The sequence below is a fragment of the Rutilus rutilus genome, assembly GCF_951802725.1.
Source record: "Rutilus rutilus genome assembly, chromosome: 15".
NCBI classification, from domain to species: domain Eukaryota; kingdom Metazoa; phylum Chordata; class Actinopteri; order Cypriniformes; family Leuciscidae; genus Rutilus; species Rutilus rutilus.
The window spans coordinates 2,223,863-2,247,022 of record NC_140220.1 but is presented as its reverse complement, the minus strand read 5'-3'; the positions used below and the strand labels follow the sequence as shown (position 1 = coordinate 2,247,022).

At 36.5% G+C, this 23,160-nt stretch overlaps 1 protein-coding gene across 2 annotated transcripts in view; it reads right to left on the bottom strand.

Moving 5' to 3' along the window:
• dspb (desmoplakin b) overlaps positions 1–23,160 on the bottom strand; it is a 44,345-nt gene that overhangs the window by 4,700 nt on the left and 16,485 nt on the right. Inside the window, exons 11-24 of one of the 2 annotated variants that reach the window (XM_084431746.1) lie at positions 22,372–22,497; positions 22,134–22,286; positions 21,332–21,486; positions 20,217–20,343; positions 17,072–17,258; positions 16,247–16,422; positions 15,131–15,309; positions 11,475–11,613; positions 9,573–9,766; positions 8,167–8,329; positions 6,264–6,347; positions 4,399–4,506; positions 4,193–4,291; positions 1,045–2,868 (exon numbers count right to left, since the gene is read on the bottom strand). In XM_084431746.1, the coding sequence (XP_084287872.1) occupies positions 1,045–2,868; positions 4,193–4,291; positions 4,399–4,506; positions 6,264–6,347; positions 8,167–8,329; positions 9,573–9,766; positions 11,475–11,613; positions 15,131–15,309; positions 16,247–16,422; positions 17,072–17,258; positions 20,217–20,343; positions 21,332–21,486; positions 22,134–22,286; positions 22,372–22,497 (3,714 nt within the window). The remainder of the gene's footprint in view (positions 1–1,044; positions 2,869–4,192; positions 4,292–4,398; positions 4,507–6,263; positions 6,348–8,166; positions 8,330–9,572; positions 9,767–11,474; positions 11,614–15,130; positions 15,310–16,246; positions 16,423–17,071; positions 17,259–20,216; positions 20,344–21,331; positions 21,487–22,133; positions 22,287–22,371; positions 22,498–23,160) is intronic. The other variant, XM_084431747.1, reaches the window with a different exon arrangement.

The following is a 23,160-nucleotide window of genomic DNA, read 5'->3' as shown; positions in this document are numbered from 1 at the left end:
GAGCTACTAACCGATTGCCCTAAACGCAGTGTTTTTTCCCTCACTGCGCCTGCGCGAAAACAGTTTCATCTGCAGCAACAAAAAAAAAAAAAAAAGGGAGATAGGCCTATTTAAGTTCTGTAGTTCAAAGCTACAAATAACTGTTGCTTACCTCCAGTTCGTGTTGCAAAATGGATTAACCATTACCCACTTCTTCCAAGCCACCTGCGATGTACACTTTGCCTCTTTTATTGTTAAAAAATGTTTTTGAAATAAAGCTGTTTTTAATTTTCATTGATGAATTATTGAAGTGGTCGGACATAGACTGTTAATAATTAATTATATGTATAGAATTCATTGTAATCGACCTAAATGTTTTAGACAATTTTCAATGAGGAGAAGTAAGCTTCTATGTAATATTTTATTATCCTCACAGCGCGTTGGTTATGCGGTGATGCGCTATGAAATTGTTGCGTGGCAATTTAATTATAATAGCCTATCACTTTAATAATAAAAGCCTAGGCCTTAATAGCCTAGGCCTTAATAGCCTAGGCCTTCCCTAATAATAATAATAATAATAATAATAATAATACAATAATACTAGTCTACTAATAATTTAATATATAAATTGGAAATGCTAAATCTTCTTGATATTGATAGCTGATGCTTGTTTTGACAATATCTCTGGATAGGCTGATATCGTCCATAGGCGCAACCCGGCACGAGGATCTATCGCGCTGATTCGCGCATATTTCACACGTATAGTGTGAGCAGTCAAGTCGCAGCTCGACGTTCGGACCGTACAGTGTGAGCACATAAATCCTGAGCTTTGGCTTTACATCGCATGCGATATACTCGTTCAGTGTGAGTAGGTTCCTTGCTGAAATCGCACAGACATCGCACAGTGTATGCCCGCCTTAAGACGTGCAAAAACGGTGCAGAGAGAGAAAGAGAGAAAGAGAGAGAGAGAGAGAGAGAGAGAGAGATGCATGCAGCCAGCTACATCTAAATCTACAGATTTTAAGGATAAAACTCGAGAACTCTAGTTTCTATTTATCCTAGTACCTCTCTGGCTTGTTTTTGTACATTTTCTATCTCCAGTTGCAGTTTTTCTCTCTCTCGGGAGAGCTGTCGCATAAGCCTGTCATGCTCTGCACCTGCACGCTGGCTGGACTCAAGCTGTTTCTGCAAAGCTGTGACTTGCTCAGCCATTTCCCGATTTCCACGGTTTCTGTCTTTGAGCAGCTCCTCGTGTTCTAGACGCACGGAGCGCAACTCCTCTTCCAGGCGGAGGCGATCTTTAGTAAGAGTTTCGGTGAGCCTCTGCAGGCGCTCAGTTTCAGCAGTGCCTATGTTCAACGCACAAGTCTTTTCTTCCATGCTACGGTGAAGGGTCTCGTAGCGCTGGCTGAAGTCTTGGACGCGCCCCTGCTCCTGCGTGAGCTGTAGTTTCAAAGTGTTCATTTCAGCTTTCAAGGCAGCCAAGCTCTGAGAAGTTCTGTTCTCCTTCAAGGCGCGATCTAAGGCCTCCTGCAACTGCTTGGATTCGTTATCCGCATGTTTTGCCTCAAGACTGGTCTCTTCCTGGCTCTTACGCAGTGTGGTGATTGTAGTGGTGTACTCCCGCATGGCCTGGCTACTCTTTTCAAGTTGCGTCTCCGTTCTCCTGCGCTTGCTGGCCTCCTCTTCTGCCACTTTCCGCTGTTTCTCCAACTCACTTTCCAGGCGCTTCAGCTCCTCCTGGAGCTCTTGAATGCGCGTTTGTAGGCGTGCAATAGTTTGTTCAGACCGTCCCTTCTCAAGGGCATGGGCCTCCAACTCAACCCGGATGAGGCTCAATTGACTGTGGGAGGAGCGAAGCTGCACCAACTCCCCATTCGTGGCTTCGTTCTTAGTTTTGAGGTCAGCTAACTCCCCTTCCAGTCGCCTTATCTCAGTCTCTAAAGATCTTTTCAGACGCCGCTCCTCCTCAAGACACCGTGTGAGACGGTTGATCTCACTATTCTTCTCCTGCAGTGTCCGATTAGAGCTCTCTTGTACCTCTCTTGTTTTGTTGTCTGCTTCACGTTTCTGACTAAGCATCGACTGGACTTGTGCTTCCAGCTCGTGCCTCTTTCGGCTTTCCTCTGTATTCACAGCACTAAGTCTCTGCACCTCCTCTTCCAAGTGTCTCCTTTCGACTTCCTCCTGGTTGAGGGAGAGACGAAGCCTTTGCAGCTGCTCCTTCAACTCCCTAGATTCTCCCTCTACTCTTTCAATCTCCAGCTGCATAGAGGCAGAATCACTTTCCTTCTGCTGCGAAAGGTTTTGCATGCTGGTCTGAGTAACGAGGATTTGAGACTCGTAGGTATGTTTCACCTCTCGTATCTGTATGCTGTGCTCCTGCCTTACCTTTGCCAGCTCCGTCTGCGCCTCCTTGAAGCGCTGAGCCTCGTCATCCAACTCCTTGCGCAGACGCTCCAGCTCTCGGGTCCTTTCAGACACCGTCTTCTCCAGTTCTAGCTTAGCCCAGCTGGCCTGCTCGAGTTCTTTGACTTTCTTGCGCATGGTTTGATCATGTTCTTCCTGCAAAAAGATATATCGCTCCTCCACGACCTTCTTCTTCCTCTCAATATCTTCCAACTGTTGTTTGAGGCGACGTACTTCTTCCATAAGCTCTTGAAGACGGTTTGTAGAAGACTCAAGGCTGTCCTGTGTGGCCATACACTTCAAAGTCTCAGTCCTCTTCACCTCTTCCAGAGAAAGCAGGTGTGTCTGGGAGTCATTCAGCTCCTGCTTGTATTTAAGGAGAGCCTCCTGCAAAGAGGCATTCGTGGCAGCGTGATCCGCAATGGCGTCTTTCAACTGCTGAATTTCCTCATTGCGCATCCCAATCTCGGTATTCATCATCTGCAGAAAACACAGAACAAAACATTACACTTGACATTTGGTCAAAATGTCTGTTGACTTGAGTCCTAAAACTATTAAAGAATGTGTGTGTTCACAGAAGCAGATTTAGGGTTAGGTAGGGCAACTTTAAATACTCTACTAACTATAAGTAACTTTGCAACTACGTCAACTAACTCTCATTAGAGTATAAATAGACTGTTGGGTTAGGGTTCGGGTTAGAGTAAGTTGACTTGTACTTGCAAAGTTACTCATAGTCAGTAGAATATCTGTTGGGGATCATCAAAATAAAGTGTTAGCAGATATTAAGCAGACAGTCTACTAATACTCTAATGACCGGTAGTTACTAAGTTACTTATAGTTAGTAAAATGTCTAAAGTGGACTATGGAAATAAAGTGTTACCAAAAATTCTATTGCAATTTTGTGATAAAAATTTATATTGACAGCACAATTTGGCAAAAAAAGTTTGAAATATATATGAATGATTATGAATATATATGATATATGAATTTATTATAAAATAATAAATAAAACATTAAACAATAAGACATATTACTATTGTAATAAAACTGTATTAGAGAAATATTTCTTATTTTGTTTAATGTTTTTATTTATTATTATTATTATTATTATTATTTCTCAAATACTCAATGTTTTTTATTTTACAGCAAAATATTGCAATAGTTTTATTTCTTTTTTAAAAATGTTTTTAAATGTTATTATTCTATATTAATAATAATAATAATAATAAATCTTATATCTATATTATTTATTTCACTTTAAAATAAAAAACACTATTTAAAATATAATTAAAACTGTCGAATCAATTAATCGACTCGACAAAACGAATGCTGTCAAATCAATTAAATCACGATTAATAGCATTTAGCAATAGTAGTAATATTAATATTAGCAATAGCAATAGTAATAGCATTAGTTATATTTCTAGTATATCTTAATTTTTATGTTTTAAGTTTTTATTAGTGCCGTCAAATCGATATACTAGAAATATTACTTATTAAATATACTAGAAATATTACTATTGTAGCCTACTATTGCACTATATATATATATATATATATATATATATATATATATATATCATTTTTTAAATATGGCATTTTATTTTACAGTATAAATGTAAAATTACAATACTACTATTTACGGCTGTCATGATTTCTTCATTTTCAAATGTTAAACCATGGAGCTTTTATAGTTGTTGACAACAGCCGGTTTATGAGCACTTCTCATTACAATTTGAGAAGATGGTTGGCGCATGTTGAGCTAAACTCACGAGATGGGTTTTGTGGGTTTTGTCTTTATATACCTTCAGTTCTTGCATGTTCTTCTGGGAAGCCGTGAGAAGTTTGTGGTGATCACTTGAGCGGGTGAGCAATTCTAAGTAGTGTGCATTTAGAGAAGACACCTAGAGGACGAAGACAAGTAATACAAAAATATGGTATTATAATAAGACAACACTGCAATAAAACGAATGTTTGTGTTGGCTGGGAAAGTGTGTGTTTGTAGGTGTACCTCTTCTGAAATAAAGGAAGATGGGGACTGAAGCACAGTCCTCTTGATGGGGATGTTGAGCAAAGTTTCCAGTCCAGCACCATAAGATGCTAATTCAAGCTCATAGTTCTACAGAGAGACAGTTCACACTATTAATTATGAATTAAATTACTGTGCTTAACTACTGACAAGATTTGAGTAGCGCTGCAAACTTGAGGTATTTGACTATTGTTTTATTGGTAACACTTAGCAGTAAGGTTCGTTAGGTAACATTAGTTAATGTATGAACTAACACGAACTAAAAATAAGCAATTCATTTGTTACAGTATTTATTAATCTTAATGTTAGTTAGTAAAAATCCAGCCGTTCATTGGTTGTTCATGTTAGTTCACAGTGCATTAACTAATGTTAACAAATACAACCTTTGATTTTAATAACGTATTAGTAAATGTTGAATTTAATATTACCTAAGATTAAAAAAATACTGAAGAAGCATTGTTCATTCTTAGTTCATGTTAACTTAGGTAATTAACTAATGTTAACTAATGAACCGTATTGTAAAGTGTTACCGTTTTATTTTTGTATTTGTATAATGCATACATAATCCCATGATGTTAAGTTTTATGTTTGCCTTATAGATTAGATTAGATTAGATTCAACTTTATTGTCATTACACAAGTACAGGTACAAGGCAACGAAATGCAGTTTAGGTCTAACCAGAAGTGCAATAGCAGCAAGTGCAGGATATACAGTGGTTCCATAAGTGCAGAACATGGATATGTACTGAATAAATATAGAGTTGAATACTATTATAAACAAAAATTTACAGATAGATTGTCCTATGAATATAATATACAGATAACTATTACTGTGAACAGAGTTTACAGCTAGATATGTACTGAATATAATAATATACAGATGGCTATTACTATAAACAGAATGTTTACAGATAGATATGTACTGAATATAATATACAGATGGCTGTTACTATAAACAGAATTTTACAGATAGATATGTACTATGAATATATATACAGATGGCTGTTACTATAAACAGAATGTTTACAGATAGATATGTACTATGAATATATATACAGATGGCTGTTACTATAAACAGAATTTTACAGATAGATATGTACTATGAATATATATACAGATGGCTATTACTATAAACAGAATGTTTACAGATAGATATGTACTGAATATAATATACAGATGGCTGTTACTATAAACAGAATTTTACAGATAGATATGTACTATGAATATATATACAGATGGCTGTTACTATAAACAGAATGTGAGCATAATATACAGATGGCTATTACTATAAACAGAATTTAACAAATAGATATATGTATAAGTTAGGCTAATGAGCAGTATAACAATGGATTTAAAGTAGTGCAAATAAAGTTATAGCTGGGTGATATTACAGTTAAAATGTTGCAATAATGTAAGCAATAACTATGGAAACACTTTATAATTAGATAAAGCATTAACTAACATTAACAATCAATGAGAAATACCTTTGCTACTGTATTTATTAATCATTGTTAATGTTAATTAAAAAAAATACAATTTCTCTTTGTTAGTTCAGGTTATATATATATATATATATATATATATATATATATATACATATACATATATACACACATATATATTAACAGATGCAACTTTTGATTTTAATTAGCAAATGTTGAAATCAACATTAAGATTAATAAATGCATTTTTCATCGTTAGTTCATGTTAACTAATGTAAAGTGTAACCATAATTATTGTTAATTGGTGAACATCAGGCAAAAAGTAATTTCAGAGACAAAGGCAAATTATTATAATTTGATGTTGTAATTACGATACATCATCATTAGTTTGGAAACTGAAGAATACCTTGATGGCATTTATGCAGGCGTCGCCATTTCTCTGCACCGTCTCCAACAGCTCTCTCTTGGCCTTTATATCAGAGTTTAACGCCTGCACACATTATAGAAGAGCACACATGTTAAATGAAGACTTTTAATTTTTAATTATACTTCAGTTAAATCAAACAAGTCAACTCAGTGAATAAGGCTGAGAGGATTCTGTTGAAATCAGGGATATCATAGTTCACTAGAACCATTAAGAAAAACATTTGTGTGACTTGAAATAAAAATGAACATTAACTGAAATTGAACATAAAACATTAACTGATTTATTTGAATTCACCTAATTGCCCAAAGCAACATTTCTCACTTTTATTTAATTTAACTTGATGTACTAAAATAACTAAAACTGAAATCAAAATGAATAAAAACTAGACAAAATTGGGGTCAAAAGTTTGTAATCATGAAGATTTTTTAATGTTATTGAAAGAGTCTCTTCTGCTCAAGGCTGCGTTTATTTGATCAAAAATACAGTAAAAATAGTGAAATATTATTCTAATGTAAATCAGCCGTTGTCTATGTGAATATACAGTAAAGTGTAATTTATTCCTGTGATCAAAGCTGTAATTTCAGCATCATTACTCCAGTCTTCAGTGTCACATGATCATATCATTCTAATATGATGATCCAGAATATCAATACGTTTTTCTGATACTGTAAAGCCTTCAAAATCCATCCATCCACCCGTTTATCCATTCATGCAAATTTCTAGCTTTTAAAACTACTAAACTAAAACTTAAAACTATTTTAAATTTAAAACCTTCAAACTTCAGTCTTTCTGGCTCGGCTCTCTCAAACCAACGTCAAAGTTTGTCTAAACATTGTATTATCTAGTGTTGTTGTTGTTCATTTTATTGTTGTCTGATTATCGTACAGTATGTATCAATGAATTACATTTTCGGCTGTTATGGTGTGTGTGTGTGTGTGTCTGTGTGTGAGAGAGATGCGCGTGTGTGTGTGTGTGTGTGTGTGTGTGTGTGTGTGTGTGTGTGTGTGTGTGTGTGTGTGTGTGTGTTGAGATGTGCGTGTGTGAAATGTGTGTGTGTGTGTGTGTGTGTGTGTGTGAGATGTGCATGTATGAAAGAGTGTGTGAGTGAGAGTGTGTGTGTGAGTGAGAGTGTGTGTGTGTGAGGTGTGTGTGTGTGTGTGAGATGTGTGTGAGAGATGCGCGTGTGTGTGTGTGTGTGTGCATGTGTGTGTGAGATGTGCGTGTGTGAAATGTGAGTGCGTGTGTGTGTGTGTGTGTGTGTGTGTGTGTGTGTGTGTGTGTGTGTGAGAGACTATAATCTCAAAAAAATTGCTTAATTAAGTTGAATATTCCAATCCTTTATACCGGGTTTTTTTGCACTTGAATTGCTCTATTCTTACCGTTGACATTAAAAACTATGTCTGCATGTTTCCGAGAAATAAAGTAAATTAAATTGTCTGTTAATTCCTTGATTGCCGTTTTGACATACAGTATTTTCTACATTTTAGTCACATTTTCTAAGTTTCTTTCAATGTATTTGCCATGATCTGTTTTCCTGTTGCATTGCTCCCCCGTATGTTATTTCATTTTGTCATGATTATTTTGTTTTAAGCAGATAAAAATGGCCCTTATCAATCTTGGTGAACAATTCTATCACATCATTTTGGAAGTAAATGTTTTGGGTGTTTTTCTTCTTCTCTTGGTTTTGAAGAGCTGGAAATCGACGACCCAATCTGAGTGTATCACACAATTACTAAAACTAACTCAAATGTAAAATGAAAAATTCTTAATAGCATCTCAATGATACTAAAATGACACTGGTTGAAATGACTAGCTTTAGTTTTTTGGGGGATGGTTTTAGTTATTTGGTCAATTTACTCAAGAACATGTTTTCCAAGCTCACTTTCTGTTGCTCGACGAGTTGGTCGTAAACGGTGATGTCATCGGTCTTGATGGACTGCTGAGTGTCGATCTGTCGTTGGGTTTCGTCGATCCAGCCACTGAGATGAGAGCTGGACTGCAGGTATCGCTGAAGATGAGGAAGGTAAGAGTCCAGGTCGTCACACCTGAGACGAAACAGCGTCATTAGCAAAATAAGCCAATTCATGAAGGCCTACAGCTGGAGGAACAAACATTGAGTTCAAGCGGTCATGACAAAGTCCCCCTGTGGTGAAAATCCAGCTTTTAATGTTGTTTATATGTCTATGTGGTGTTTTTAATCTGCTTTAAGACAAAGCATGTGTAAGTTCATAAGTCGACACCATTGCTGAGTATTTCCTCCTTAAAACTGCAGTGAACCAAAGACAGTCTCAAAAACACGCTTTGAAATCGCTGGTGTTTCTGACGTCACAAACTACCTTGTAACCAATCAGATCAACATGTGATCATCAACCAGTGGATCTCTGAGCTGAGTGAGTGAGTGGAGGCGGGGTGAATTTGCATATTCATAGAACCGCGCATACTAAATGAGGCAATGAGAAAACAGGAATAAAGCGAGTATTTGCTTTATAGGCCAAACCTGAGAAAATAACACCATCTGGTAAAAAATTGTAAAAATTAAAATTTTAAAGCCTTGCCATCAGAATGAAAGCCTATTAACAAAGACTGCATCATGTTATAGTTAAATGGCCCTGGGATTAAAAATGGCAGTTTAATGGGTTTCAATGGAGACATTGTCCTTGAGTTCCTGAGTGGCACTATTTTGTGTACCAAATGTAAAATAGATTTATTAAAGGTGCAGTGTGTAAATTAGCGGCATCTAGTGGTGAGATTGTGAATTACACCCAACAGAAGTTACGCTGGCCGACAGTAGCCAGTTCAGCAATGAGGTTTCTTTGCAAAGATAAAGTAAGAAATTAGGTTTACTTATATATTCACTAAAATGATATGTTATTGTGAATATTATATTTACTTGTTCATCATTGTGTCAGTGTTCTTCGTGTAAAGTCAGCGAATAAAACAAATGCATTTGTCCGCTCAGGGCTCCTGTAAGAAACATGTGGATGTAAGCGGACCCGCGGTGTGTGTAGAGAGAAATGCCTCTTTCTAAGCTAATAAAAACATAACGGTTCATTAAGTAAAGTCTTTATATACCACTGAAAACCTAGTTATGTATATATTGTATTTCTGTCTACAGATCTTCCTAAATATTACACAGTGCACCTTTAAAGGAAATGGGGGTGAAATAGTACAATTCCAATAAAAATACACAAAATGTATGCAGTTTAGCACAGGCAAAATGATAAATATATAAATAAAAACTGCAAAAGACAAAGAGATTGCACAAGGGTTAAGGAAAGCGTGTCTGACCTGCTGGTAATCTGTAGAAGGATGCGCTTCCACCGGTCTGACAGCTGGTTGACGTGCTCGCCGTACTGGGAGATGTTGATGAAACACTTGTACCGGCCCTGGTCCATCTGATCATTAAACTGCTGAACTTTATTCAGATCAGCCACCAGCTTATGCAGCACATCATGTTTCTGCTCCAAATCACTGTGCATACTCTGCGTTTGGACAAAACGTGCTGGTTTTAGGTCATGATGGAGAGTTAAAGGGATAGTTCACCCAAAAATGAACTATGAACTATATTATGATGAATAGATGCACTTTTATCATGGATAGATGCACATTTATGATGGACAGATGCACTTTTATGATGGATAGATGCACTTTTATGATGGATAGATGCACTTTTATCATGGATGGATGCGCTTTTATCATGGATAGATGCACTTTTATGATGGATAGATGCACTTTTATGATGGATAGATGCACTTTTATCATGGATGGATGCGCTTTTATCATGGATGGATGCGCTTTTATCATGGATAGATGCACTTTTATCATGGATGGATGCACTTTAATCATGGATAGATGCACTTTTATGATGGATAGATGCACTTTTATCATGGATGGATGCGCTTTTATCATGGATAGATGCACTTTTATGATGGATAGATGCACTTTTATCATGGATGGATGCGCTTTTATCATGGATAGATGCACTTTTATGATGGATAGATGAACTTTTACCATTAACTGCCATTATCAATCTTGGAAGAGCCAGGATATTTTTTAATATAACTCTGATTGTATTCGTCTGAAAGAAGAATGTCATATACACCTAGGATGACCTGAGGGTGAGTAAATCATGGGCTAAGGTTCATTTTTGGGTGAACTATCCCTTTAAGGGCTGTGCACAAAAATAATTATTTTAGCAGGTTTTCAGAAAGATCCCTAAAACAACATAAATGTATTTAAGAAACAAAATTGCATAAGTTATAACAACTTGCTTTAAAAGAGTTTTTTTTCTCACTAAATTTATGCTTTATTTGTTTTCATAACAGGGAACTGTTGATAACAATGAATAAAATGTTTTTATAGTACTTATATCAGAAATGATACCTCTATCCATCTTTAAAAATACTGAAGGTACAAGTCATGCCATTCACATAAAATTACAATTATGAGAACCTAATTAATAATTAAAACAGAAAAAAGGGTTAATCAAACAGTAGGCTGGATTTACACAGCAAAAATGATTTCGTTTTTTGTTTTAGTTTTTTATTCAGTAATTTTGTCTTGATTTAAAAATGTTTAGATATTTGTACTGGAAATAAAGATACTTGAGAAGCAAAATGATTTGTCTTGTTTTGAGAATACCAATGGAGCAGAAAATGTTATTCATTTAAAGGGAAAATAAGATGATTTTTCTTAGGCCACTGTTTTAAGCATTAACTCACTTAAATTTGATAATTTTTTTAGACTAAATATCTTCAGTCATTTCGCTTCTCCAGTAGATATACCTTGATTTAAGAATGTTTAGATATTTGGTACTGGAAAACAAAACTGAAATTCTGTTTTACAGTGTATGCTTAAAACAACAACAAAAAATGATAGATATATTTTCTTAAAACAAGTCTTAATATCTTAATTGAACAGTTTTGCTTCCGAGTAAATGTCTTGTTTTAAGGATGACTAGATATTTGACTGGAAATTAAGACAGAGATATTAGCACATCTTATTAATATTAAAATTTTTGGCCATTAAATCAATCTTGAGATCCCTGAATTCTGCATTTCGTTGCACAGTATCTCACAGTTTGAATGCAAGAACATGTTCTGCATGTACACCAGTATAAGTGATCAAGAAACTCACATTTGAGATGTATGGTATCATTTAAATGTTAAATATAGCTTCAATAATGATTACCTGGAGAACTTTTTGGTATTTCTTGAGCTCTTCTGGATCCAGAGACGCCGTCTCTTTCTCTATCAGTCGAGCTTCATAAACCTTTACCACATCTTCAGCTTTAAGCAGATCTTTCAGCAGCGTCTTCACCAAACTCAACCTGAAACAGACAGAAAACAGTCAAACTCAACCTGAAACAGTCAAAAACAGTCAATCTCAACCTGAAACAGTCAGAAAACAGTCAAACTCAACCTGAAACAGTAAAAAAACTGTCAAACTCAACCTGAAACAGTCAAAAAACAGTCAATCTCAACCTGAAACAGTCAAAAACTGTCAAACTCAACCTGAAACAGTCAGAAAACAGTCAAACTCAACCTGAAACAGTCAAAAACTGTCAAATTCAACCTGAAACAGTCAGAAAACAGTCAATCTCAACCTGAAACAGTCAGAAAACAGTCACTCTCAACCTGAAACAGTCAAAAACTAACCTGAAACAGTCAGAAAACAGTCAAACTCAACCTGAAACAGTCAAAAACAGTCAAACTCAACCTGAAACAGTCAGAAAACAGTCAATCTCAACCTGAAACAGTCAAAAACTATCAAACTCAACCTGAAACAGTCAGAAAACAGTCAATCTCAACCTGAAACAGTCAGAAAACAGTCAAACTCAACCTGAAACAGTCAAAAACAGTCAAACTCAACCTGAAACAGTCAGAAAACAGTCAATCTCAACCTGAAACAGTCAAAAACTATCAAACTCAACCTGAAACAGTCAGAAAACAGTCAATCTCAACCTGAAACAGTCAGAAAACAGTCAAACTCAACCTGAAACAGTCAAAAACAGTCAAACTCAACCTGAAACAGTCAGAAAACAGTCAATCTCAACCTGAAACAGTCAAAAACTATCAAACTCAACCTGAAACAGTCAGAAAACAGTCAAACTCAACCTGAAACAGTCAGAAAACAGTCAATCTCAACCTGAAACAGTCAGAAAACAGTCAAACTCAACCTGAAACAGTCAGAAAACAGTCAATCTCAACCTGAAACAGTCAAAAACTATCAAACTCAACCTGAAACAGTCAAAAACTGTCAAACTCAACCTGAAACAGTCAATCTCAACCTGAAACAGTCAAAAACTATCAAACTCAACCTGAAACAGTCAGAAAACAGTCAAACTCAACCTGAAACAGTCAGAAAACAGTCAATCTCAACCTGAAACAGTCAAAAACTATCAAACTCAACCTGAAACAGTCAGAAAACAGTCAAACTCAACCTGAAACAGTCAGAAAACAGTCAATCTCAACCTGAAACAGTCAAAAACTGTCAAACTCAACCTGAAACAGTCAGAAAACAGTCAAACTCAACCTGAAACAGTCAAAAACTATCAAACTCAACCTGAAACAGTCAGAAAACAGTCAATCTCAACCTGAAACAGTCAAAAACAGTCAAACTCAACCTGAAACAGTCAGAAAACAGTCAAACTCAACCTGAAACAGTCAGAAAACAGTCGAACTCAACCTGAAACAGTCAGAAAACAGTCAATCTCAACCTGAAACAGTCAAAAACTATCAAACTCAACCTGAAACAGTCAGAAAACAATCTCAACCTGAAACAGTCAGAAAACAGTCAAACTCAACCTGAAACAGTCAGAAACTATCAAACTCAACCTGAAACAGTCAGAAAACAATCTCAACCTGAAACAGTCAGAAAACAGTCAAACTCAACCTGAAACAGTCAAACTCAACCTGAAACAGTCAGAAAACAGTCAATCTCAACCTGAAACAGTCAAAAACTATCAAACTCAACCTGAAACAGTCAGAAAACAATCTCAACCTGAAACAGTCAGAAAACAGTCAAACTCAACCTGAAACAGTCAAACTCAACCTGAAACAGTCAGAAAACAGTCAATCTCAACCTGAAACAGTCAAAAACTATCAAACTCAACCTGAAACAGTCAAAAACTGTCAAACTCAACCTGAAACAGTCAATCTCAACCTGAAACAGTCAAAAACTATCAAACTCAACCTGAAACAGTCAGAAAACAGTCAAACTCAACCTGAAACAGTCAGAAAACAGTCAATCTCAACCTGAAACAGTTAAAAACTATCAAACTCAACCTGAAACAGTCAGAAAACAGTCAAACTCAACCTGAAACAGTCAGAAAACAGTCAATCTCAACCTGAAACAGTCAAAAACTGTCAAACTCAACCTGAAACAGTCAGAAAACAGTCAAACTCAACCTGAAACAGTCAAAAACTATCAAACTCAACCTGAAACAGTCAGAAAACAGTCAATCTCAACCTGAAACAGTCAAAAACAGTCAAACTCAACCTGAAACAGTCAGAAAACAGTCAAACTCAACCTGAAACAGTCAGAAAACAGTCGAACTCAACCTGAAACAGTCAGAAAACAGTCAATCTCAACCTGAAACAGTCAAAAACTATCAAACTCAACCTGAAACAGTCAGAAAACAATCTCAACCTGAAACAGTCAGAAAACAGTCAAACTCAACCTGAAACAGTCAGAAAACAGTCAAACTCAACCTGAAACAGTCAAAAACTGTCAAACTCAACCTGAAACAGTCAGAAAACAGTCGAACTCAACCTGAAACAGTCAGAAAACTGTCAATCTCAACCTGAAACAGTCAGAAAACAGTCGAACTCAACCTGAAACAGTCAGAAAACAGTCGAACTCAACCTGAAACAGTCAAAAACTGTCAAACTCAACCTGAAACAGTCAGAAAACAGTCGAACTCAACCTGAAACAGTCAGAAAACAGTCGAACTCAACCTGAAACAGTCAAAAACTGTCAAACTCAACCTGAAACAGTCAGAAAACAGTCAAACTCAACCTGAAACAGTCAAAAACTGTGAGGACAGCTATATTTATTAGCTATATTTTACAGCTGATATGTCTCGTAGAATCACATTTATAATGTTTTTGCTGTTTTGAACTGAAGTGTTTCATTAAGTGAATCTGATTGCAGACATCTAACATAAATCATCCGACCCGGTCCATCAAGTTCAGAATAAAAACAGAAAATAATCAAATGATATGAAGCACCTTTCATTTGTGAACCAGTTCATTCACTGGATTAGAAAAACTTAAGAGAATGTATGTAATATATAATAACACAAGAACAACTGAAGTGTGATTGCCGTTCAAAAGCTTGGCGTCAGTAAGATTTATTATTATTTCATTCATCAAGGATACCGTAAAGACCTTTATAATGTTACAAAAGATTCTATATCAAATAAACGCCGTTCTTTTGAACTTATTATTCTGTTTTTTTTCATGTATTTGTTATACTTTACTTTTCATTACTGGAAATATAAACTTTTATTTAGTAACTTTTTTTTTTTTCATGTGATATTCATCAAATATGACCGTTTTCAGCATTGGTAATAATCAGAAATGTTTCTTGATCATCAAATCATCATGAAGGCTGGAGTAATGATGCTGCAAATTCAGCTTTAATCACAGGAATAAAATATATTCACGTAAAAAACTGTTATTTAAATTGTAAAAACATTTTTTTAAATGACTGTATTTTTGGCCCAATAAATGCAGACTTTCAAACATTTAAAAAAATCTTACAGACCCCAAACGTATGAACAGTATTGTACCTTTACCATGAAATAAAACCCATGAACTCGTCTCCTGAAGAGCACTGTGTACCTCTGTAGATGTGTGGTGGAGTAATTCTCCAGGTTAACTAGTCTCTGGTTGATGACCTCCAGTTGACCCTGCAGGTATTTGGCTTTATCGGTGTCCATCGCATCTCTGAGTTCAGCCTGAACACTTTCTCTCAGACTCATAAACTCTCCCTTCAGAGTCTGCACGTCCCTCTGAAAGACCTGAACACACCAATACATGTCTGAGATCCTCATATCAGGGTTATACTATAAAACCCAAACTATTAAAAGCATTTCAGCAGCACTTTATTTTACAGTCCTGTTCCGCATGTATATATTACCGTATGTACTTCTTATAGCAATTACAATAACTGGGTTATATCTAGGTACTAACCCTGAAACTACCCCTATATTACCTTATTTAAGTAAACTGAAAGTACACATACTGTAAAATAAAGTGTAACCAGCATTTCTGGTAATTGGAAAAACGCTGAAATAAAATGAAATATTAATGTTAGTTGGAAAACCGTAAACAAAACGAAAATTAGAAACTTTGCCTTGGCAATAAACTGAAATAAGTTTGAGTTGAAGCACTAAAATTACTAACAGTAAATAAAAACTATAACTAAAACTTAAAAATATATTTTTTTATATGTCAAAAGCACATAACGGAATTAGTAACTAAAATTAACATGAAAAATATAAAAATAAAAGCTAATTCATAACGAATTGAATAATTAAAATTAACATGAAAATGTATAAAAAATAAAAGCTAATTCATAACGAATTGACTAACTAATTGATTAAAAGCTAATTTATAATGTTAATACAACTATAATATAAGTAAAGTCCCTTATTAAAGGGATAGTTCACCCAATACAGATTTATGCAGATCTGGCTGTTTGCTGTTTTGTATGCATCAGTCTACTTGCTATAAAAAATGACTAACGTATTAAAACATTCAATAAAAGAGTCATACCGTGATACATTTTATTTCTCAGGATTCTTTGATGAATATCAGATGAAAAAATCAGATCAATAAGTTACAAAATAAAAGTTTAACAAAAAAAAATGAAATAATAATAATAATAATAATTACTATTAGAAAATGATATATATAAATGATCCTAAAAGGGTGTTGTGTGTTTGTGATGCGCACCTGTGTGCTGGTGATGTGGCGACTGCACTCTTCAGGACCGTCCTCTCCTAACGGGATGTACAGGAATGTGACGAGGGAAGATTCGGCACTTTCCATGTTGAAAATGAGAGCGTTGAGTTGGTTCAGGAGTTTGATGCTCACGGCCGTAGAAAACTCTGATCCTTCTCCACCGGCGGCTACGACACACACAAAACACCGCAGAGAATCATTGTGTGTCTGTTACAGGCCGTGTCCACACTAAGGGTACGTTTACAGGACAGCGATGTGCTCAAAACGGAGAAGTTTCTCCTTTGAGTTTTACAGACGACACCATTGTCAAAACGATCCCCATTCACACGAATCCGCGAAAACGACTAAAGTAAAAACGCTGTATTCTGCTGCCAGGCCAGTAGATGGCGATGAAACACTATGGACTGAACTCGTAATGCACATGTGCGGATTTGCGTTTTTGTTGTTCACATGGAGACCGTTTTCAAAAACTTGCACTTTGAAACCCGTTTTCAAAAGTTTGCGTTTACAGAGAAACACTCTCAGCGTAATACACACACATGACGACAGGAGTGTGACGGCGATGTGCAAATCGAGTTACTCTCCCACTTCTGCTGGTTTTACTGAGATATCTTATTCTTATCCCGTGCGAATCGGCCATTAATATTACAGACGTCCTGTGGTAAAATTACATTACTCCATCTACACTAAAGTTAATCCCTTCCGAATAGGGCTTTAGTGCGTGTGTGTGTGTGTATGAGTGAGTGTGTGTGTGTGTGAGTGTGAGTGTGAGTGTGTGTGTGTGTGTGTGAGAGTGCATGTGTGCTGAACACTAACCGTACGCGGGCAGATCCACCACCAGTTTGCCGAAGTGCTGCTGGGCTCCTGAGATCTGCTTCTCGATGAGCTGCTGGTCTTCGGCCCCGAACAGCTCCGACCCCTGACTGTGTTTCTTGAACTCCTGGAAGTGCATCTCCATACTGCGGAGGATGCTGTTGGTTTCTTCTGGACCCATTTTGGCCAGCTACACACAAACAGCAAATGCAAGCTGGGTTTAATGCAAAGTTATCAAACTTCAATTGTTTTGTTACATGCTTTGCTAAATGAACAAAAATACTAATGCACATTTTATACACTACTAATATATATACAGTAGTCGACATCTGAAGTGGATCAAACCCTTTCATCAAAGTTATACATGAATTTTGAACAATACCCGTTCTTGTCTTAGGATAACTTTGATCAACTTTTTTGATCCACTTCAAATGTTGAATACTGTATGTATGTATGTATTAGGGGTGGCACGGTTCACAAAACCCACGGTTCGGTTCGTATCACGGTTTTAGGGTCACGGTTTTCGGTTCTGTACGGTTCATGTTGTTGTTTTTTCTTTTAATCTTTAACACTCCAAAAATTTACTTCAGCATATGATATATAGCTGAATTATCTAATTATTTATTTATTTATTTCATAAATGGGGTGTGTTTGCAAAACGCAGCTTCTCATTTCCCATTCTGAAGTAATATGAGTGAGCAGTCACCCTGAGGAAACTTTCAGTGGCCCTGGAGGTCCATCATCTGTAGAGCTACGTGGGCTGTGTTGGACCGTTATTTGTCAATTTATCCTCGTGTCTCGTCATCATAGGCGGGACATGTCCCCACCATTTTTTGCCAGGGTTGATATTATCTTGCAGCACGGGTGTACCAATACAAATAAATAAAACATTTCCAGTTAACTAGCAAAGTATTTGTTTCATTCGTTTGTTAAATAAGAAGCAATTTAGCGCTGAAATGTGTTTTTTTAATCAAGTGATCAAAGTGCTCGTTGCAGTTGCGATCAGTGGTGCTGATACAGTGTTCTCGTGGCTCGCGCACACACCGCAGCGGCCGCACATTCATCACTCGGACGCGCGCTTCAATCCATTGAGGAGACTCAAGGCTACTCGTTCCGATTAAATAATAAAACAAAATTCATACAAATCGGTCCCTGCTTGATATACAACCGCTGATAAACATAATCGGTTTTGATAAAGAAAAAAATATATACGAGCGCAGATTAGAACTCAGAACCTTTGATACGCTTGGCAAGTTCTGCCACTGGACCATTAGGCTACGTGGAACAGTCGATCTATGTAGCCTATTTATTCACATGAAAAAAACAACATATAGTGTGGAGTAGATCTCATTAAATGTCTAGGTAAACTCAGTGTACTATATAAATCGATTGCTGGACATTGTAATGTAATTCTACATATGTCTGATTTATGATTTAGCATTGTATTAGCACGGGCACGAGGCTACATTGCGCATGCGTCGAACCGTGCAAACCGCACGACGCACACGCGCACCGAACCGAGACAAGCGAACCGAACGGTTCGGATGTTTTTTCATGTAGCCTACCGTGCCACCCCTAGTATGTATATATACATATATTCTTTTAAAAGAAATTAACACTTTTATTCAGCAAGGATGCATTTAATTGATCAAAAGTGACAGTAAGCACATTTATAATAATGTTACAAAAGGTTGCTGTTATTTTTTAACATTCTATTCAGCAAAAATACTTAAAAATAAATATATCACAGAGTCCACATAAATAAGACTGTTTTCAACACTGATAATAATAATGAATGTTTGTTGCGCATCAAATCATATTAGAATGATTTCTGAAGGATCATGTGACACTGAAGACTGGAGTAATGATGCTGAAAATTCAGCTTTGATCACAGGAATAAATTACACTTTACTATATATTCACATAGAGAACAGCTGATTTACATTAGAATAATATGTCACAATTTTTACTGTATTTTGATCAAATAAATGCAGTCTTGGTGAGCACTGATATGTAAAATTCATACATAAATCATATACATTTTTTGATCTTATTTAAAAGTGTCCTTATATTTAGTGTCCTTATGTCCGTATATTTAGTTATTTTAAGGTGTTAGATTGTAATCATACATTTAGGCACTGAGTAATAATAATTAACTACATGTACTTATGTAGGGTTATGGTTAGGATTAGGGTGTGCTTAAGGTTAGTTGCATGTAATTATACACAATTTACATGCTATATATCTTGGGCCCTATCTCTCACCCAGCGCAATTGACTTTGTACAGCGACGCATGTATCATTCCTATTTCTCACCCGACACACAGCGGACTTTTCCCTCCACAGACGCACGTCGGTAAATTAGGGAATGACCTTGCGCTCCCGGGGGCGGTTCAGCGAAAAGAGGAGGCGTGCTCCGGCGCAAACGTTCCCTGGTGCTATTTTGCAGTTTCAGAAAACAATTCCTCCACAGACCAGGAGAAACCTCGTCTAAAGTCAGTGGGCGTTATTCAGATGCTATTTTAAGAGCGCATGCTTGGCCATGATGTAGCGTGAGCACAACACACACACACACTTTGCTTCTCTCATCTACACAGAAGCAGCAGTTCTCATTTTTGCAAACCATACATAATTACAAGGAAAAATATTCCATACGAGGGAAATCATTGTGGTGTCCATGAAGATGTGAAAAATAGGCATAAATCTAGCTTACACATTTACCCAAATGATCATACGCCTGTTTAAGCGAAGCTAATCTGTGTGTGTTTCTCCATCCCCAATGTCACTTCTCTGTGTTTTACGGCCCTGACGAGAACGCCGGTCTCCTCGGCTGTGAACCGCTCCTGGCAAATCTGCCGTTATAATAGCAATCCGCCATGGAACAAGCACACCTGCTCTTAAAGGGAATGTGAGATGACGCTTTGATTGGTTTATTTCACGTTACGCCCAAACCACACCTATGAGTAATGAAGCGACTTCAGACCAACACATTTTAGATTTGCGTCGGGCGCAAGAGTAATTTATCCCGCCGGTATAATAGCAACGAGACCCGCCCACAAAGTTACTTGCGTTTCGCGTTTGATACTTGCGTTTCAGATCGTTAAAATAGGGCCCATTGTGTTGATGGGTTATATTTTTTGATCAGTTACCATAGTGATGGTGAGTGAGTTGATGCGGTTGATGTCCAGCAGACAGTATTGCCAGGAGATCATGCTCTTGACGTTGATGTACAGCTGATTCCACACGCATAGAATTGCCTCGTAATACTGGGAATTCCTGCAGCCAAACACAGATGAACACGGTCATATCTACACAACACACTGATCATATACCAACACATGATGAACACGGTCATATCTACACAACACACTGATCATATACCAACACATGATGAACACGAGCTGGCACTGAAATGCTTCATATAAAGTAAACACTGCAAACTGCATATTACTTTTTAAAAGTAAGTGTGCTATCAGTATCTACTGTAATAGTATCTACTATTCTAGATGGGTGGTATGACCAAAAATCCATATCATGATATTTTTTTATTTTTTTTATTATTCCGGTTTCACGGTATATGAGGGTATTGTTATTTTTCAAGCATGACTGGGTGTAAACCACATCTTCTACTGATTGAGAGAGGAGATACTGCAGTAGATTGACTTAAAATGCCCTATTTTACTGTCATGAGTGAATATTGTATTAATAGTATTAATACAGGTTTGCAAGGCTGTTTATAAAGAGCTGCCAGCAGGAGGCGCTGTAGGAGCGGCAGAAACAGCGGTTTCCTCGGTAACGGCTCATAAACTGGCTTTATCAGGAAAGATTAAGAAAGATTCAATAGAAATAACATCGAAACTTTTCTAAAGACCGTCAGTTCACTTCAGATACATTCATATAAAAACTCCTGCGCCGCGCTATTGACTTTGAAACGTGACGATGTCAATGCAGATTTTCCAAAATGATGTTGATCTTGTGAACCAATGCGTGGGAAATACTGTGATGTTAATGTTAATGACAGCTATCAATTATAGTTGAACCTGTCCATCTTCACCATTACGTTTAGTAACACACACACACACACACACATCTGTGCATCACCACAGTTACAGTGAAAGACCCTCTCAAACAGTGTCGCGCCGCGTTCCCAACGCTGTTAAAGCGACACACTCCGGTATTGCGGTATAATAAAAATGACTATCATAACAAAAGTAAACACTGGTATTCGGTATGAACTGGTATGAGAGAGTGTATTTTGTCGTACTTGCTGGCCAGGCTGATGGCCAGTGGGTTTGGTGGCGGCACTAACAGACAGACGGAGGGAATCTGCATGTCCATTCCTCCAGGGCCCGTCACCAGCCATGTGGTCCTCTCCGAGTTATCCTTCAGGATCCCTTCATTTCCCTTACGGATCGTCTTCTGCACACACACACACACACACACACACACACACACACTGTGACACATGCATGACCAGAACACACCTCCAGAACAACACTTTATTCCTTGAGATCTCCGCCTGAGGCGACACTATGAGGAAGTTACTGAGAACATTATTCTGCTCACCAAGGCTGCATTTATTAGATCAAAAATACAGTAGAAATTATGAAATATTATTCTAATGTAAATCCGCTGTTGTCTATGTGAATATATAATAAAGTATAATTTATTCATGTGATCAAAGCAAAGTAAAATATGGTAATGTATCATGGTTTCCACAAAAGTATGAGTGTTTTTCAATATTGATAATAATCATAAATGTTTCTTGAGCATCAAATCATCATATTAGAGTGATTTCTGAAGGATCATGTGACACTGAAGACTGGAGTAATGATGCTGAACATTCAGCTTTGATCACAGGAATAAATTAGACTTTACTGTATATTCACATAGACAACAGCTGATTTACATTGGAATATTTTATCACAATTTTTACTGTATTTTGATCAAATAAACGCAGTCTTGGTGAGCAAAGAAACTCTTTCAAAATATAAAAATCTTAATGATTCCAAACTTTTGACTGGTAGTGTGTATAATATATATATATATCTGCATCTGAGCGTCACCTCGTCCTGTCTGAAGTCACACAGCGCCTGCACGACGATATGTCCCGTGATCTTCTCCTCAGGGTTCCTGGGCTTCAGTCTGATGATGCTCTTGGATTTGAGCACGAGCTGCTGCACCATCTCTCTCTGTTCCGTCAGACGCTCCCTCTCTCTCTGAGACACACACACACACACACACACACACACAGTCATCACCCGGCAGTGCTCCAGCAGCGCTCACACCTGAACACACGCTCACCTCCAGGCCCTGCTGCAGATCCAGGAGTGTGTGAAGAGCGGTGGCTTTATCACAGGAGAAGCTCTTGCAGATGCCGTCGTGCTCTTTCTTCAGTTTGCTGTTCATTTCAAGCGTTTCCTTGAAGAACTGCATAAAATATGTGTTTTACTATCACTCCTGGTATTCAGATACTATTACAGTTTTTTTTAATCAAATTAATTTTAATTTCATATTTTCCGTTTAATGAAATTTTTGTTAAAGTTATTTTAGTATTTCATGGTACACTAAATAAAAATTAGAAATGGTACTATTTTACATTTATTTTATTTTATTTTTATGTTATAGGCTTTAGATTTGCTTTTCTCATTTTTATTAGGTTTTGTTTTTGTCTATTTAGTCTTTATTCATTTTTATTTCAGTTTTGGTTTTAGTTATTTCAGTGTTTAAAATTAAACTAAATAAAAAAACTTGCATTGGCAATTGGATTAATAATACTTTGAATTCTCTTTAATTACATTTTTGTTAAAGTTAGTTTTGTTGTGTTATTCTCATTTTTATAAGGTTTTGTTTTTGTCTATACATTTTTATGTATTATTTTCTGTTTGAACGTAATTTTTCTTAAAGTTTTAGTTTTGATGCCTTTTGACATTTTTGTTATTTTTTTTAAATGTCTATATATTTTTGTATTAATTTGTCAGATTTAGTTATTTTAGTACTTCGAATTTAACAAAATAAAAAAGTTGTCTTTGCAATTTGATTAAATAAAATAAGTTGAATGTTTTTAATTTATATTTTTAATTTGTTTTTTAT